Raw genomic sequence first — 19,630 nt, forward strand, 5'->3', positions numbered from 1 at the left:
TCTTTTTGAAGTGAAATGTCTCCCTTGTGACCTTTGGAGATTGCTTTAGTTTCACCAGCATACCATGGATGGTGCTTTAGGTGACACTAATAAATCCCTCTGTATTATTGACCAATTTTTCTTCTGAGAACAAAATTTAATTGTTGCCAATTCTTTAATTTTACAAGGCATAGAAGGATTGAGTCTCCAGAACGTTTTAATTTTTCTGTCCATTTTAAATATGATTTTCTATAGTCTTGCTTGGTTTAATAGTTTTGCATTATATTTAAAATTGGCTATGTACTTTTATGAAATTATCAATGCCAATCTTAATATGTGTGGGGAAGGGGAAGGAGTGAGGTGGAAGACAGAGGGATGCTCACCAAGTACTGTGTACATATATGTGCATATCACTCTGAACTTCATTATGATGTGAAACTACAATGAACCAATAAAAGTATATTTTTAAAACTTGGAGGCCGGGCGTGGTGGCGCACGCTTGTAATCCCAGCATTTGGGAGGCTGAGACCAGAGGATCACGGTTCGCGGACAGCCTCAGCTACTAGGTGAGACCTCTGCAACTTAGTGAGACCCGGTTTCAAAATAAAGAATAAAAAATAGGGCTGGGGATGTAGCTCGGAGGTCAAATGCCCCTGGGTTCCATCCCCATACCCGCAAAACAACAACAACAACAACAAAAAAAAACTTGGAGTACTAGAAATTCTATCCATTTATATACACTTTTATTAGATTTGTGAAACTTGAAGGTGGAGACCACTAGAACTTGGAAATATGGGTTTAAGTCTCAACTCTGCCATTGGGTAGCCTTGAATTCATGTTTGATTCCAGTCTTAGCTTCTCTCTTTGTTAAAAGACAAAATCTATCTCATGAGATTCATTCTGGGGCTAAGTGCCATAATATTCATGAAATTGTGGTGAACTTCTGTTTTGGATTATCCTTCTTTTCTCCTTTCTCTTTGGTTCACTGGAGTATGTCCATGTTCTTTTTAATCATCACAGAAGTACATTATGTTCCAAGTGATCTTTAATGGCATGGGTTTGAAATTTGTAATTCATGCATGATAGATTGTTCATGTCTTTATTAACCAGCATATATAATTAACTAGAACATTCTGTTTTGCAAACAGCTGTGATAATAGAAATATGACTGCAATTTATTAAAGCCAATTAAAACTTTCTGAAGATTTAAAAAAATGTCATTTTCCTCACTTTTTGAAAATAATTTCAGCCTTAGGGACCATGTAGTTGCTGAGATACTGTTTCAAAATAGTCTGTTCTTGAAAAAAAAAATCTTTTCTCATATAAAAAGTCTATTTTCAAGTTAGTAGGATATGAGAAGAGAGTTTCATAGCTCCTCTACTTCTCCCCCTTTTTATACTACCCTTAATTGAAACACCTGGACTGCCATGTTCCTTCGTTTTTCAAAGCCAGTTTTCTCAACATTGTGGTTGATGTCCTTAGCTACCCAGTTGTTTTGGATGATGTATTTTGTGGTTTTTACTGTTGTTGGTACTGTCAGAGATCTTAATATGTTGTCAGCCCCCTTGAAGAAATAAATGAAGACTTTGAAAGTGGAATTGAGGTAGAGGAGGCAATCACAGACCCAGGTAGAAAAACTGACATCAAATGGGTTGAAAGACACACAGCAGAAGGGATCCCACAGTGATGGTAAATGATAAACAAAATCACAGGCACTCTGATGTAGAGAGGAAAGTGTTTGTTAGCAGATAATTGTTTTGCTCTTTTTGTATTCACATGATTAGAGGAAGAAAATATGAACTCGGGCCTTGAGGGTATTCTCTGGGATGTGAAATAACATGTCTACCACTAAAAAACAACAGTGTTAGGCAGCAACCTAGTAGACCCGTAGACCCATCTGCATTTAGATGCCCCCCCCCCCCAGCGAGAAGCTCATGGGCCTAGCTATGAGATCTACTTAACAATTCCAGTAACCCAGGAGTTGGCAAGTGGTCCTGTGGGTGTGAAGAATGGCTAAAGGTGTCAACTGATCAGAAAACACTAATCAGAAAGACAGGTAAAGTCTCCTGCAGAAAGTGTTAAGTTCTGGAAACTAGAAGGGCACCAGGGAATGCTAGTCCTGATGAGGACAAATGCAAAATCTGATTTTACTGATGTTTTTATTCTTCTTAGAGTGGGCACTCTGTGTTGTTACTGAATCCCAAGGCTGAGATAAAAGATGCTGGGGTTTGACACTTTGAAAATGAGAACACTAGGTGCCTTGAAGACTTCATTAGAAGTCATTGTCTAATTATGTGTTAAGTACTTCAACTATAGGTTTTGGTGTTCAGTGTCTCTGCTATGCCACACACTCCTAATAGATTGTATCTACTTCTTGTCTTTCTCTCCCTAACTCTTGATAAACCTTCTCCACAGCCACTCATAAGAAGTCTGCATAACATCTCTGCATTCTGTGCCCCTGGGGGGATCTTTCATGACTGGTTATAAGGGTACTGAGATGTACTTTTAGTCAAGGGCAGGCTATCTACATACCTGCTCTGTTCTGTCTCTCGATCCTATGTCCGCAAACTCCAGAGGATCCTCGGCTCTGAAGTTCAAGAATTGGAGCAGAAGAATCCTCGGTGATAGACAGAGGGGACAGTTGTCTACTGATGCCACTGTGTGAACTGGGGCAGTTGGCTCCTGGTTTGCATCGAGTGACTGATGATCTGGAGGTACCTGGGAAGACAGAGAGCACACCAGCTCATGAACTTCCTGGAGGAAAAACTAGAAGTAGATTTTAACTTCCTGGCAGTAAAATATTTGACCTAAAAATAAATCACAATACTGATGAACTTCTTTCTAATTCTACAAAAGGGACTTCTAAAAAGAAAATGCCATGTTGGCAAGTTATGAGTCTCTAAGATATCTAAGTTGAAGAGTTTTTTTAAATTTATTAATAGATATGAATATTAGAAAATGTTACTTGGGTAGATATTTGTGTTATGAATTAAAAATACTAACACAACCAAATATTTTATCATAAGGAAAGCAAAGTGCTATGTTATACTTTCTTCCACCCTTTCCTTCCTAAGGCTTACTGTCTAACTTTCTTAGCTGGTAAAGCTGCCAAGAGCATCTCCTATTGAATTCTAACTTCTGAGTTTTTCTACCAGATTGATCATTAAAATCTAATTTTCTGTATCTCCTCAATCATCTACAGCCTCTATCCAGTGTCAGAGATGAAAATTGAACCTTCAGGGTTCTTCACACACCAAGCCCCCTCTTATTCTGATTAATGTTTAATGAATCTTCAAAGCAGGTTTGGCTTCTAGGACCTGATAACAGTATAGCCATGTAGGGTGCTGTGCTCAGAGGTGTGCTGGTATTGAAAATTTTCTCTGGTATCAACTTCCAATAAAAATATAAAAGGCAGCCAGGCGTGGTGGCGCACGCTTGTAATCCCAGCATTCAGGAGGCTGAGACCTGGAGGATCGCGGTTTGCGGACAGCCTCAGCTACTTAGTGAGGCCCTCTGCAACTCAGCAAGACCTGGTTTCAAAATAAAGAATAAAAAATAGGGCAGGGGGTGTAGCTTGGAGGTCAAATGCCCCTGGGTTCCATCCCCAGACCTGCAAAAAAAAAAAAAAAAAAAAAAAAAAAGCAGTCAGAGTCTGGGTGCTGGGCAGGTACCCAGGCAGGGAGAAACACAGCTTGGCTTGCTATGTTTCAGAACTCCCCCTTCCTTCTGCCCTTTGTTGTAATGATTAACCAGTATTAAGCATGTAGAGGAAACTAAGATGTTAGCCCTACAAATATATAAAAATAATCCAAATCCCTAAGATCACAGTGACTCTGCCTGACAATAGCAAGGGCCTTATGCCTTGCTTTTAGAGATTACACACAGCTACACTGACTGTAACTTGTGCCTCTGTTTTCCTCCTATTCTTTGGGACCTGTCTTTGGTATAGAAAATGTAAACTCTGTATGCTACTTCAAAGCACCCATAGTTGATGGGCATCCAATACAGCCCAATACAATAGAGGTAGAAACAAGATAGATCATTAACCCCTGCACTTAGTAAGTGCATGTTCCAGAGACAAGGAAGCACCACCTGCCTAAGAAACAAGTTACTAGCCGTTGTCTAGGTAACACCGATAAGAACATACCAATAGGAAAAATGCTTTTAAGGACTGGGGTCCAAGAGAGGAGAAGAGTTACATTTTCAAGCTCTCCAGTGTGTCTGCCATGCACACTGCTTTTCTCTTTATCTCCTATTTCCCACTGACTTTGTAATAAAGATTTTTTTGAAACTGCAACCAAACTGTTTATTAGTTCTAATTTCCCGATTCAATTTATTTATTTGATTTGAGGATAAGAGCCTCAGCACTATTACAACCATAACAAGAGGCGCCCATCCTGATATCACATGCCCTTTTATTCCCAACTCTCCCACCCAAATGGTGAATTCCTATTATTCCAAGCTTCATTTACATACCACTAGTTTTTTGGTTTTTTTTTTTTGTAATCACTGATGTCCTTTTTCTGGTTCAGGATCCCATCCCGGATACTACACTACAGCTAGGCATCATGTCTCCCTAGTCACCTATGATCTGTGACAGATTATCAGTCTTGTTTTTTATGATTTGAACATCTAAAAGAGTACTGTTGAAGTATTTTGTAGAATGTCCCTGAATTGGGGTTTGCTAACTGATTTTTCTCATGGTTGGATTGAGGAATGTATTGATTTTTTTTTTTTTTTTTTTTTGCCACTGTGACCAAAATCCCCAACTAGAACAACTTAAAGGAGCAAAGGTTTATTAAGTTCATGGTTTCAGAGATTTTGTCCGTGGTTTTCCAGCTCCTGCGCAGGAATATTGTCATCAGGGCACATAGTAGAGAAAAGCTACTCTCAGTTCATGGCAGCCAGAAGCAGAAAGAGCAAGAAGAGGGACAGGGACAGATATAGTACCAAAGACCACACCCCTATGACACACCTCCTCCAGCCATGCATGCCTTTAAACCTAACTACACTGCGATATGTGAGTTCTTGGGATAACTTTTAAATTCAAACCATAACAGGGGAAGAACAGAGAGATGAAGTCTCCTTCTTATCATATGATATCCATCACTATATGCTAACAATGTGACATGCACTGACAATGCTAGCCATTAATCTCCTCACCAAGGTAGTGTGTGTCTTGAGGTGCTATGGCTTGGATCTGGAATGTCCCCAAAGGCTCATGTGTTACAGATGTGGTCTTCAACTGGTGCATTGGGAGATAGGTGAAACTTTAGGAGGTGAACTCTAATTGGAAGAGCTGGGCCATGGCGTGTGCCTTTGATGGATCTATTTTGCCCCTAGCCTCTTCCTCCCTCTCTCTCTGCCTCCTGGCCACCATAAGATGAGCAGCCACCTCCACCACATGCTCATGCTACTGTGTTGTTCTGCTCAGCCTCAGGCCCAAAGCAATGGAGCCCACCAACCAAAGACTGAAACCTCTGAAATGGGCATTTTGTCATGCTGACAAAAGCTGATGAACACATCAGGTTGTTCCACTGTCTTTTTTCCTTTTCCATTCTTTGGTAGTTAGTCATAAAGTCCAGCCTTCACTTTGGAGTATCAGGTGGGGGTTTTAAGGTTTGCCTTCTAGAGGGGGAATCTCTGCATATATTATCTGAAGTTCTTAAGTCAAGCAGATTTATATCTTTTCCTTCTTTTATTTATTCATTCAACAGTCTATATCCGCATAGACTCATGTATATTTATTTCAAATTTGCATTGTTTATTCTTTTGCTCATATTACTCCATCTTTGGCCATAGGGCTCTCTTTGAGATTGGCCTCTGAGTTCCTTTGACATGCCCTCATTATTATTTTGTCTTTTTTTTTTTTCAGGTCTGGGGATGGAACCCAGGGGCATTTGACTGCTGAGCTATACTTCCTGCCCTATTTTTTTATTCTTTATTTTGAAACAGGGTCTCACTAAGTTGTGGAGGGCCTCACTAAGTAGCTGAGGCTGTCTGCAAACCTTGATCCTCCAGTCTCAGCCTCCCGAATGCTGGGATTACAAGTATGCACCACCACGCCCAGCTTTATTTTGTCTTTTGATGTCTTCCTTACTTACATTTTAGTACTACAAGATACTCTGAGCTCATCTTTTATTTTTCCTGACTCATTCTTATAATGAATAATTTCCCTAAGTTTTCCTATTTCAGTGGAGAAGGGTATTTAGGAAACAATATCTGGTTGCTGGTGTGCCCATTGTCATATCAAGGAAATACACACACACACACACATATGTATAATATATAATATAAATATATGTGTGTGAGAGTGAGTGTGTATGTGTGTGTGTGTGTGTGTATGTGTGTGTACATGCAATTATTTCTATACTATCTTATTCTTCCTTGAAGCATCAGGTAAATTTTCTATGCATAGTCTGACTTCAAACAATATATATGTATATGTTGTTTCCACAGTCCAGACTGAAAGGTTCGAGTCCCCCTGCCCCACAGGGGGCGGGGCCAGAAGCTAGGAGGTGGAGCTCTGCAATTCCGGGAGCCCCCCCCCCCCCCCCCCCCCCCCCCCCCGTCAGGAAGAAGAGAGTGCAGAGTTCAGAGAGGAGCCCGAGAGGGAGGGAGACACTCTCCCCCGCCACCAGCCTCCGTGGCCACGCAGGGGCTGGAGGCCAATCTCCCACGAATAAAGGCATCCATAATATCTACTATGGATCTCCGCGTGTCTCTATGCGACTGGGGGACACACACACTCAGCAACCTTATATCTGGTGTCGAAACCCCACGTAACTATTTTGGCCTTTGGATTTAACAACTAGACCGCTGCACCGCAAAAGGAAAAAAAAAAAAAAACCCAAAAACTTCTGTACCGGGACCTGCACGCTGCAAACTTCTGTGCTGGGATCTGATCGCAAAAGCCTGCCTCTCCATCTGGACGGCTGCTGAGTTGCCCGGCATGGAACGACTAAGGCCTGGGCCCCGCCCGGCCTTCCGCAACTTGGATTCTGGCCGCGGGCAGCGCCCCGCCGCGTGCTGGCGAAAATGGGGCGGCTGCTGCTAATGGCAACACCCACACCCGGACGCTGACTCCTCCGCGAAAGGCGTGCGCGGTTCCCGGTCGCCATGACCCTGCCGCGACCACCCCCCCCACCCCAGCCTGAGCTCTGTGCCCAGCAGCTCAGCGTGTCCCAACTCACAGCTAGGCGATCGCTACGGGACTGGCTTGACCCTGCTGCAACCGCCCCCAGCCCTGTGCCACCCCGGAGCTGGATGCTGCTGGCCCCGCAGGCTTCTGCAAAGAGCTGAAAGAAGATACGCGGCGTCTCCAGGACGAGTCCGCACCACCCGCCTCCACTGGGATAGCCCGAGCTGCCCGCCGCCTGGATGGGCCTGCGCCGCGGATGCGCCACTCCCACCACCACCGGGATGAGACCACGTCGCCCGTGGACCCCCGCCCCGCGCGCCTATGCTTTCTCTGCGCCTAGCGCCGCGCCCGCGGCCCTAGCCACGCCCACGCCACTCTGGGCGCCCGCGGACCCCAGGATGGGCCCGCGCTGCTGGCGCGCGCACCGCTCCTATCACCGGGACAGGCCCACGGCCCCGCGGATTGCTGCGCCCGCCCCGTGACCCCGCCACGCCAGACTGTGCTGCTTAGTGCCGCCACTCTGCTAAACGGCGCCACTCTCCCCCGGCCCACCAAGTCCAGCCTGTGCCGCACATGCCTTCTCTGCGCCTGGCGTGCTTAGACCCGCCCGCCCCTGCCTGCCAGATGGCGCAGGCCCCTGCGCCGGCTCTCTGCCGATCGCGCCCTTCACCCTCTGCCCGCCCACCCCTGCTGCCCAGGCCCAGCCATTCCAGTAAGCAGCCACATGGGATCACTGTGGGGGGGGAGGCCACAAGCTTTGGCCCGCCATCTTTGGCCCACGTGTAATCACTGGGGGGCCGCCATCTTAGCCTCACTATCTGTAACCCCTCCTACCTCATGGCCTCACTGGAGGTCCGCCATCCTTAACCCCTCCCACCTCATGGCCTCACTGGAGGCCCCGCCATCTTTAATCCCTCCCAGTTTCCACTCCTAACCAATCCTAGGAGTCGGCGGCCATTTTTAAAAAACTTTTCGCAGCCATCTTCAGGCCAGATCTCCACAGCAGCCTCTCTCAGCGGTAAGCTTCCTCTTAAGGGAGTAAGTGGGTTCTGCCTAACTCGGAGGATTCTGACTGACTGACTGACTGCTATTAAACCCGGTATACCGGTATCCTCCAGTTCTCCGATCGTTCAGGACGATTGAGGGGTGTACAGAGACAAGAGACGTCTTCTCTCTGGCACACCTGATCTGTATTACCGAACTAGTTAAGGCCCTGGGACGCTGGGGATACCTGCCTTTGTTCTTGCCCACTTACAAGTCATGGGGGGAAGTCAGCCATCAAAGATTGAGATTGATTCTCAGTCTCCGCTGGGCCGTGTGTTGACTAATCTGCAGGCTTTGAGATTCTATGGGGAACTGTCCCCTGAAAGACTCATTTCTCTCTGTACTAAGGTCTGGCCGACATATGACCTAACCAATAACTTTCGATGGCCTCCCATGGGCATGCTAGATCCTAGGACGCTGATGGCTCTCAGTGAATTTTGCACGCGGTCAGCAAAATGGTGTGACCTCGAGTATGTACAGCCCTTCTGGCGGCTGCATTTTCTGTTTTCTCCCTCTACCGGCTCTACTGCTGCCCAGGGCATGCTGGCTGGAGTATCCCATCAGCCACAGCCGCCATCTTGGACACCACGTGGCAACTCACAGACGCCACCTGGTGGCCCTTCTGGGTCACAGGCTTACAATTCTGCGGACCCACAGCCTCCATCTTGCGATAAAACGTGGGGGCCGGGGTCTGACCCAGCTGGGTTACAAGCCCCATCTTCCTCTCTCCTGGCCCCACTTCGCGAAGTGGCTGGGGCAGAAGGGGTGGTCCGGGTCCATGTCCCTTTTTCCCTTCCTGACCTCACTCAACTGGAAAAGAGACTGGGGTCCTTTTCTACCAATCCTTCTGGTTTTATCAAGGAATTCCAACATATTGTGCAGGCATATGACTTAACGTGGCGGGATTTGCATGTCATTCTAACCTCTTCTCTAACTCCAGATGAACGTGATCGGATCCTGAAGGCAGCCAGAGAGAGGGCTGACCAGACTCATTTAACAGATCTAGGGCTTCCTATCGGTGCAGCTGCAGTTCCATCTGAGGAGCCCTACTGGAATTATAATGTAAAGGAGGGAATAGAAATGAGAAATTATATGATACAATGTCTTCTTGATGGTATGGGAGATGCTTCCCATAAGGTGGTTAATTATGATAAGCTTAGGGAAATCACCCAGGGTCCAAATGAAAACCTAGCAGTTTTTCTTAACCGGTTGCGAGAGGCCCTTACACGCTATACCCGTCTAGATCCATCCTCTGAGGCAGGCTCGATCATATTGGCCACCCATTTCATTGGGCAAGCGGCTCCTGACATAAGAAAAAAGCTAAAGAAAGCTGAGGATGGCCCGCAGACTCCTGTTCGAGACTTGATGAACACGGCATTTAAAGTCTTTAATTCCAGAGAGGAACAGGCCGAAGTGGAGCATACCCTCCATCTTCGTCAGATGGCGGACTTACAGTCCCAGGCCCTGATAGCAGCCCTGAGGCCGGAGGAGGAAGGTCAGCCCTCTGGGTGGCAAGCGCCACCCAGGAGAGGACGACAGTAAAGACAACCACCTCCAGGAGTCTGTTTCAGTTGTGGAGTAAATGGCCATTGGAAAGGCGAATGTCCTTTAAAAAGCGGTGGACCTCAGGTACCTCACTACAGGGGGTCTACCCTTCTGGACAAGGACCCACCACTGGCCCTATTTGGTCTGACCAAGGACTGACAGCTCCTGGAATCCCTCATCCTCCTTCCTCCATCTTCCTTGCTGGCCCAGGGTAACTACAGGTACAGGGTAAGCCAGTTTCCTCTTTGGTGGCCTGCTCGATCTTTCAGGCCTTAGTTTCCTTCTCAAATCTCGGTCCAGGGTTATGACAGCAGGGACAAATTCTCTTGCACGGTGTTGGGATCCACTAAACTTTGTTTCTCTCGACATAACTCTCTTTGATGTTTATATTTTAGCAGGTCCACTTGTTTACATACTATGGTGCTCTCCCTCCTCGGATGCCAAATTGCCTAAGTATTAAACTTCTAAAATGGGTAACTGATGCTCCTAATGCAGTAACAGGTGTTTGACCAGACAAATCCATACTCACTCAATGCTGAAAAGTGTGGTGTGGGGTCTTTTTCGGAAGTTGCTGCTATTAATAACTCTGGTCTAATGAAAAACTGCTAAAGGGGCGGTAGATGTTCTCCTCAGGAAAATGCTCCTATTTAAGTTAGTAGATCTAGTGACTGCCTTGCATCTAAAAGGGCTTCTGCCCAGCCTGGGTTCCGCTCTCACAATTTTCTTTTTCTTTAATAGCACCTTGCCTGTTAGTCTCCTCAAAGCAAACCAGTCACCGAGCTCTCCAGGGTAACCTCCAACTCTCGCTGCGACCACAGCCACCTGCTCCCTTCCAGCAGCTCAGTTCCCGGTTTCTCTCGACCTGGGGCCCTGACTGACTGACTGATGGCGTCCCTCCTCAGCAGGAAGTCACTAAATGAACAAAAACATCGCCCTTCTGCACCCCTTAGTCAAGGAGGTCGGGATGAAAGGTTCGAGTCCCCCTGCCCCACAGGGGGCGGGGCCGGAAGCTAGGAGGTGGAGCTCTGCAATTCCGGGAGGGGCCAGGCCCCCCGGTCAGGAAGAAGAGAGTGCAGAGTTCAGAGAGGAGCCCGAGAGGGAGGGAGACACTCTCCCCCGCCACTAGCCTCCGCGGCCACGCGGGGGCTGGAGGCCGATCTCCCACGAATAAAGGCATCCATAATATCTACTATGGATCTCCGCGTGTCTCTATGCGACTGGGGGACACACACACTCAGCAACCTTATACAGACCTCTCTACCTATGACAAAAGCTCATCTTTTTTTTTCTCCTCTTGATCTTCCTCCTTCTTTTTGCTTTTATTGGTGCATTATAATCTTACATCATAATCTAAATCATGTTGACAATGGGCATGCACATAGTACTTAGTGTTCATACTGGCTCCCTCTCCCCACTTCCTTCCCTCCCAATACCAAGTGCCCAGATTGACAATGGTGTATTCACATATATACAGAGTTGATGGTAGTATTTCCATTAATGAACCTCAGTCTTCCTTTTATCCTCCCCTTTCTCCCTGGTTCCACTGAGGTTCTCTTCCATTATCTGGAGTCCCTCTGGTATCCCAAATACTCCCTAGCTTGTGCATATTAGAGAAAGAATGTTTCTTCACTTTCTATGCTTGGCTAATCTCACTTAACATAATACTCTCCAGATCCTTCCATTTTCTTGCAAATAATGTAATTTTGTTCTTCTTTAATGCTGAGTAAAATTCCATTGTGTGTATTTCTCATAATTTTGTAACCATTCATCTGTTAATGGATGCCTAGGTTGGTTCCACAGTTCTGCTATTGTGAATTGTGCTGTTATGTACATTGATATATATATATATATATATATATATATATATATATATATATATTGATATATATATTGATATTATATATTGATATATATATCTGGTTTCAATCCTTTTGGAAAGATACCCAGTAGTGGTGTAGCTGGATTATATGGTGGATCCATTCCCAGTTTTCTAAGGAATCTCCACACTGATATCCATAGCAGCTGAACTAGTTTTCATTAACACCAACAGTGTAAAAGAGTTCTTATTTACCCACATACTCACTAATACTTATTGTTATTTGACATCTTTATGCTTGCCATTCTGTATACTTTTGTTTTGCATCTCAGTATAGTTTTGATTTGCATCTCCCTGATTGCTAACAATGTTGGATATTTTTTCATGTATCTATTGACTATTTATATCTCTTCTTTTGTAAAGTGTCTATTCAATTCAGTTGCCAATCTCTTGATTGGTTTTTTGTTGTTGTTGTTGTTTTGCTAGTATAAAGACTTTTATTTTCTTTGTATATTCTGGATATTAGCCCTCTATCAGAAAGATAGCTGATAAAGATCTCCCATTCTGTAGATTTTCTCTTTAGACTCTTGATGATTTCTTTTGATGAGCATAAACTTTTTAGTTTGATGCCATTCCACTTGTTAATTCTTGTTTTAATTTCCTGAGCTTTGGGTGTCTTGTTGAGGAAGTTACCACCTGTGCCTATATGTGAGAGTGTTGAAAATATGCCCTCTTTTAATAGTTTCACAGCCTCTGGTCTAACTTCCAGATCTTTGATTCATCTCAAGTTGATTCCTGTGCAAGGTGAGAGGTAAGAATTTAGTTTCATTTTTCTACAAATGGATAGCCATTTCCATTTGTAGAAAATTTCATTTCCTGAAATTATTTCTCCAAGCACCATTTGTTGAAAAGCCTGTCTTTTCTCCAACATATGAATTTGGCCCCTTTGTCAAAGATCAATTGAACATAAGTGAGTTTGTATCTTCTATTTTGTTCCACTGGTCTGCGTGTCTCTTTGTTCTAATATCAAACTGTTTTAATTGCTATAGTTCTGTTGCATAATTTGAAGTCAGGAATTGTGATGCTTCTTGCATGGTTATTATTGCTGAGAATTGCTTTGGTTATTCTGGGTCTTTTGTTCCTCCATATTAAATTCATGACTGATTTTTCTAGGTCTATGAAGAATGTCATTGGTATTTTGATAGGGACTGCATTGATTCTGTAGATCACTTTTGGTAGAATGGCCATTTTGATGCTATTTTTTCTGCCTATCTTTGATCAAGAGAGATCTTTCCATCTTCCAAGATCTTCTTCAATTTCTTTGTTTAGTGTTTTATAGTTTTCATTTTAGAGGTCTTTTACTTCTTTAGTTAGGTTTATTCCTAGGCAATTTATTGATTTTGCGGCTATTGTAAATGGGGTTGTTTTCTATAGGATTCATGGCTGGCAAAGAGAAAAGCTATTGATTTCTTTAGATTGATATTTGTATCCTGCTACTTTGCTGAATTTGTTAATCAGCTCCAATAGTCTTTGGATTGAGGGTACTTTGGGGGGAGGTTCTCCTAGATATAGGATCATGTCATCTACAAACAATGATAGTTTTAATTATTTTCCTATTTTAATTCTTTTGATATCCTTCTCTTGTCTTATTTCTCTGGCAAGAGTCTCAAGGACTATATTGAAAAGGAGTGGTGATAGTGAGCATTCTTGTCTTTTTCCTGATTTTAGATGAAATTCTTGCAGATTTTCCCCATTCAATATGATGTTGGATTTGGGTTTATTGTATATTGCCTTAATGATATTGAGATACTTCATTATACATCAAATTTCTACTTAATTAAACTGAAGAGCTTCTGTACAGCAAAAGAAACTATCAAGAACCTCAACCAAGAGCCAACAGAATGGGAGATTTTTTGCCACCTATTCCTCCAATAGAGGACTAATATCTAGAATATACAGAGAACTCAAGAAACTCAGCACTAAGAAAACAAATGACCCAATCAAAAATGAGCAAGTGAATTAAATAGATACTTCAAAAATATATAATCAGCTACCCTGAGATTTCACCTAATTTCAACTATAATGGCAATCATTCAAAACACAAAAACAACAAATGCTGGTGAGGATGTGGAGAAGGGGAAACTCTAATACATTGTTGGTGGGATTGCAAATTAGTGCAACCACTTTGGAAAACAGTAGGGAGGATCCTCAGAAGAATGGGAGAGAACTTATCATATGTTTCTAATCGCATAATTCAAATTCAAAGGAGGCTAAGATACATCGAATTCTCAATTATTCATGTCCTTCAAGTGGCACTGATGCTCAGATACTTCAAGAATAGTATTAAATTTTATTTTTCAAGTATATTTTATAACTTATTTTCACCTAAGTGTGCCTTCTCATGATATCACTCGTTAGCAGGTTTCACTCTGATCACTTGGCAACTGTAGATGTAATGAAGGAAGTCTAGAAATAGGTTGGATAGCCAGTTGAGATGGGGTTGAGGTAAAATACTGGCCATGATTAACTAAAAAGTTGGCAGCTCATGTGTAGCTAGCAAGTTTTGACTTGGTGGGTCACACTAGTGATGTATCTTACTTCCTCATTTTCACTGAAATATTATGGCTTGCCTTTTTTTAAGTGCTTGTGTGATATAGCTCATTGCCTGCTGCCAGATACCTTCCACTGTCTAGTTTGTGAAAGGGACCTGACACTAGTTCAGCCACTGGAGATATTTTAATTATTGTCCTTAAAAATGGAAACTTTAAACTTCATGGCCATGCCTGGAGGCACATTTCAGGGCTTGGGCCATGAAATAGTCATTTTCAATGATGGAACTAAAGATACTGTCCTGTCCTACGAGGTCTTATACTATTCAATTAAAATAAAGCCAACCTTGACAAAAATCTTCAGAATGTCACCTGGGATGAAGTTGAGGGTTGTAAATAAGTCATGTAATATATTATATAATCTATATATTATATAGAATTCATATATATTCTATTTTATATGCCATAGAGAGTACATAGGTATAATCAGGGATTACAGACTCAGAGTACAGTGCTTAGACTTGAATAAGTATTGAGAGTAAACTATATTAGGAATGGTAGGCTGGAGGTTTCTCAGTAAAGTGAGGTGGCCTCCCCTGTCCCTCTTAGAGACATATGCTCACCTGAGCCATAGTAGCGCCATAGTAATAAGACATTTGTCCAAATAGTATAATATAATTTTTTTGTCTGCACTAGTTGGGTTCTGCATATTCCCAAATTGAATTTGATTCAAGTAGTTATTAAGCATATATGATCTGATAGGCACTGGGTCAGGAGCAGAGTCAGCCAAATAAAGACTACATAGTCCATACCTAAATGGAGGTCCTAATTCACTTTCAGAGTCAGACACTATCCAATTAACCATGATTTAGTGTTAACTGAAGATGAAGGAAAAGGTTTGATTCACCCAGAAGCCTGAATTATAGAAGACTTTATGGAAGGAGACATCAAATGTGGCCTTGAAGGATGAGCCACACTTCACCAGGTAGACTTTTAAGCTGAGGAATAGACAGTATGGTCAGAGGAAACTTTGGGAGCAAATACATGGAGGTATAAAGTGCATACTTTGAGACTTCATATTAAGATGATCAACTTTAAGATGCTGAACTCTGAGTACAAAAATCCCTGGAAATCCTATTCCTGTACTCTTCTTTGAAAAAGAGCTTTTATCTAATTGAGATTCAAATAGTATATAGTGGTTAAGAACCCAGGCTGCCTAAATCTGGGGAAACCTGGGAAGGGATCTGGGCTCAGCGATATCTCACTGCATGATTTTGAGCTAGTAGGTGTCCATGTGAATCTCTTTCCATCTGTTTCCTCTTCCTCTTCTGTTCTACCCACCTCTGAGGAGTGTTTGGAATAAGTGGCTCTTAGGAAGCCCTAAATTAATGCAGATGATTATAATAATGAGCAGGTGAACAAAAATGACTATTAGTGGCACTTCAATAGGAAGAACATTGACCTCATATATTAGAAATTCAATCTAAATTGGTTTAGAAAAAAAGGGATAGCTTTTAGGAGCTTAGCAGCTAATGAACAAGATGGCTAAGATATCCCTAAAACTTAGGAATAACTGGAAACAGGAGCTCAGAGCAGTCAGACAATCTTCTCACAGCTCCACGTCTCCCTGCAGGGTGCCAGTTTTAGTTCTTCTCACTTGGCTACTACTTGCCTTTCTTTGCAGAAAATTTGAAGCTCCCAAGTTTTATTTCTCAGGGCTGTAGGCTTCTAAGATAAACCTAGTGGCCCAGATTTAGGGTGTTGTGTTTTACACTGACTCCTTGGCCAACTTCTGTGACCCTGAACCAGGGGTGGGATGTTGCAACTGACTGCAGCTCCCAGAAAAGACTGAGAGGAGCTGGTGGCATGGTGCCTTGGGGATCCTCTCTAGGGATTTCAAAGAAAAAGAAAAAAAGAAGAACCAAAGCCACTGAATAAAACAATTGTGTAAACAGACTGTAAACTGTGAGGATCTCAGACAATAACTTTAAAAGCTAAGCTGATCAAGATTAATGAGGAAAAGATCTTGGAAAAGTACCGTGAGAGAATAGCAAAGTGTTGGGCTACTTTCTGGAAAAGTAAGGGAAAGATGATGTGGAATAACAGCAAATTCACAGATACCACTTACTAAGGGCCCTACCATCAACCTTTATCAACTATAGACATGAAAGGTCCATGAAATATGGCTTATTAAGCACTAAATAGCTATTAAGCACTAATCTACAAATTGAGTCACAACTTTATTTTGATTTCCCCACATTATGAAGCAGATATCATGGGTAGATTTGGTGCCCTGACTTAAAGGAACATACAACGAACCTGCAGAAGATATGAACACAGTCTAAGGAATGGATGTGTGCAAAGAGGTTTTCCTTGATCTCTGCCACTCCTAGATACCTCACACTATGGTGAATCACCAGATCTCTGTCTACAGTTTTTCTGCTGCTCTGGAATTAAAGGATTGGACACAAAGACTTCCTGAATTATTATTATTCCTCCTCCTCCTCCTCCTCTTCCTCCTCCTCTTCCTCTTCTTCCTCCTCTTGCCATTGGTACTGAGGATTAAATACAGGGGTAATTCTACTTCTAAGCTGCATCCTCAGCTCTATTTTATTTTTTATTTTGAAACAGAGTCTCACTAAGTTGTTGAGAGCCTTGCTAAGTTGCTGAAGATGACCTCAAACCTGCAATCCTCCTGTCTCAGTCTTCCAAGTATTAGAATTACAGTCATCTGCCAACATGCCTAGCTAGCTTTCTCTTCTTTAATTTGAAGATTTTTTAATCACCTACACATCATGTTCTTCACAAAAATATTTTTTATATCGTCAACTGATTTTTATATTTTATTTATTTATTTATTTATTTTTCCAGGTCTGGGGATGGAACCCAAGGGCATTCGACCTCTGAGCTACACACCCTGCCCTATTTTTTTGTTCTTTATTTTGAAACCAGGTCTCATTGAGTTGGAAAGGGCTTCACTAAGTAGCTGAGGCTGTCCACGAACCACAATCCTCCTCTGATCCTCCTCTGGTCTCAGCCTCTCAAATGTTGGGATTACAAGCGTGCAACATCATGCCCAGCTCTTCAACTAATTTTTATAGCCCTATGTATTAATCAAATTCTAGAAGAAAGAGATGGTAAGCTCAAATTAGAATAATTTATGAAATGATGGTCAAGGTATAGGGCCAGAGGGCAGTTGTTCTTTAGGCTGCCCACCTCAGGATCATATATGTTATGGTGAAATATGTTCAGTGTGTGAGGGGAGAAATAATTCCCCCAACACAACCACACAAACAGAAAAAGCGCAGGTTCTTGTCCTGAGCTAAGGATAAATATACATAGCTCAGACAGTTGCTGAAGATTTAAAGAAGTTTATTAAAAAGATATAAATACAGAAGACAGTTACAGCCCCATGTCATTGTGGCATGGGGGGGCAACTCAAGTGAATACACCCCAAAAAACCCCTGCATGCTGAGTGTTCTTATCCTGACTGAAAGGTTAGAGCTGCCCCAGCCCCCAAAAAAGGGGCAGGGCAGGAAGCTAGGAGGTGGAGCCTGGTGATTCCGGGAGGGGACCAGGCCTCCCGGACAGGAAGAAGAGAGTTCAGAGAGGAACCCGAGAGGGAGGGACGCGCTCTCCCACTGCCACCAGCCCCCGCGGCCATGCTCCCACGAATAAAGACATCCGTAATACGGATTATGGATCTCTGCGTGTCTCTCTGTGCGACTGGGGGACACCCCCATCTACCTTTCACTGACCACGTCTGTGTAGGTCCTTTGATATGTAGATATGTTGCCCTATCTGTAGCCCAGTTTTCTGCTGTCTCCATCCCAGCTGGATCTGCCCCTCGGAGGCAGGGGGGCAGCCCTGTCTGGGGCACAGACCTCCACACCTTTTGTTACCCTCCCAAGATGTGTTAAGTTGCTGCTCAGATCTGGGATTTCCTCTCATCCTTGAGGCAGTTTGTCTCTCTCTAGAAATGTAAAGAGGCCCTTTTCCCTGGCTCCTGGCTTTCTTTACTTCTCTTTAGAAATGTAAAAAGGCTCTTCTTCCTGACAATTCTGGCTTTCTTTAGTACAAATGATATATTTTCAATATTGGAAATCTTTCCCAATACTGGTACATTAATGCATTTTGAATCCTCTTCCCAATACTAGTACAATATGGGAGCTTGTTAGAAACACAAATTCTCAACCCATATTAGATGTACTGAATATAAAATTCTGCAATGCCAATGGTTTAAGGAGCCCTCCAGATGATTCCAATACATACAACAGTCTAAGGATTCCTCTATGTGAGAAATCACAGGAGTAGGACAGTACTCATTTTTAACAGTAGCTCTTACATGCTTATGTCTGAACTGACAAGGGAGATGACAGAAGACTCTGAAAGACAAAGGTTGCCTGACTTGGGCTATGAACTTTCATTAAGGCAGTAACCCAGTTGGGGGACCCCCAAGAAGACTCTATTCTGTACCAGTATTGGGAAAAGGCTTCAAAATTTATCAATGTGCTGGTATTGGAAAAGAACTTTAAAATGTATGAATGTACTGGTATTGGGAAATGGTGTATGTGAAAATAACTTCCGTACTAGAAAGCCAGGAGCTTCAGGGAAAGGGCTGAAGAATTCCATGCCCCAAGTGGGATTAGCAAGAGAATAGAGGAAACCCAGTGTCTTTTACATTTCTAAGAGGAGCAAACTTCCCCAAGGATGGGGGAGGATGGCTCATGAGTTAGCCCAGGGTCCTTTACATTTTCAAGATAAACAAACTTCCCAAGGATGTAGGAGGATACCATGAGCCTCCAAGAGATCCAAAACTCCAACTAACACATTTTGGGGTGTAACAAAAGATTTGTAGTTTGTGCTGGAGACAGGGCAGGTCTTAAAAGAAGGTATCCCCACATCAAAAGACCTGCCCCAGAGAAAGGGCAGATCTAGCCTGGTCAAAAGACTTGGTATAAAATGTCCTGGATCCAGATAAACCTGGGGTGACTTCTTTTCAAGTCACCTCCCCCATACTACCTCTGGTAATCTTTCCATCTTTGTAATAATACACTCATTTAAGCTTCCAGCAAGAGTTTGGTCTAGTGTTTTCTATACATAGCTCAGAACAAGAACCTGCCTCTATACCTCACTGTAACAACTTCAGGACCCCAACAGGGCCCCCAAAATAGTTCCACTACCATAACACTTTCCTTTAATACCCTGCTGGAATTTCTCATTGGTCAACAAACCAAAGTCAGGAAACAAGACGGCCTGTTGTTTTGTTTAGTTTCATTTGGTTATTTCTTTTAAGTCCTTACAGATGCAGATCCCCGACTGAGAGGCAGGTGGAGAAGATGAAAAGAAGTTCTGGAGGGACAAATAGAAGGCACCCAATGTACCATGTTTCTACAACAACAATAATATTATACTCACCGAGTTAAGGAATAAACCACAGTGTATCTAAAATCCCTAGTATCCTTAGGTAGTTTTGATGGGTGATTCTTTCAACCAAACTCTTGCAAATCTTATTTTAAACATAAAACTATCTTTGACTGTTTTCAACTAATTTTT

The 19,630-nt window shown here is 43.0% G+C and overlaps 1 protein-coding gene across 1 annotated transcript in view; it reads right to left on the reverse strand.

Moving 5' to 3' along the window:
• SLC35F4 (solute carrier family 35 member F4) overlaps window positions 1-19,630 on the reverse strand; it is a gene marked incomplete at both ends in the record, with an annotated part of 238,701 nt that overhangs the window by 29,597 nt on the left and 189,474 nt on the right. Inside the window, one exon of the mRNA XM_080708177.1 lies at window positions 2,512-2,697. Coding sequence (XP_080564303.1) covers window positions 2,512-2,697 — 186 coding nt within the window. The remainder of the gene's footprint in view (window positions 1-2,511; window positions 2,698-19,630) is intronic.

The sequence above is a fragment of the Muscardinus avellanarius genome (genome assembly GCF_963383645.1).
Source record: "Muscardinus avellanarius genome assembly, chromosome: 12".
NCBI lineage: Eukaryota > Metazoa > Chordata > Mammalia > Rodentia > Gliridae > Muscardinus > Muscardinus avellanarius.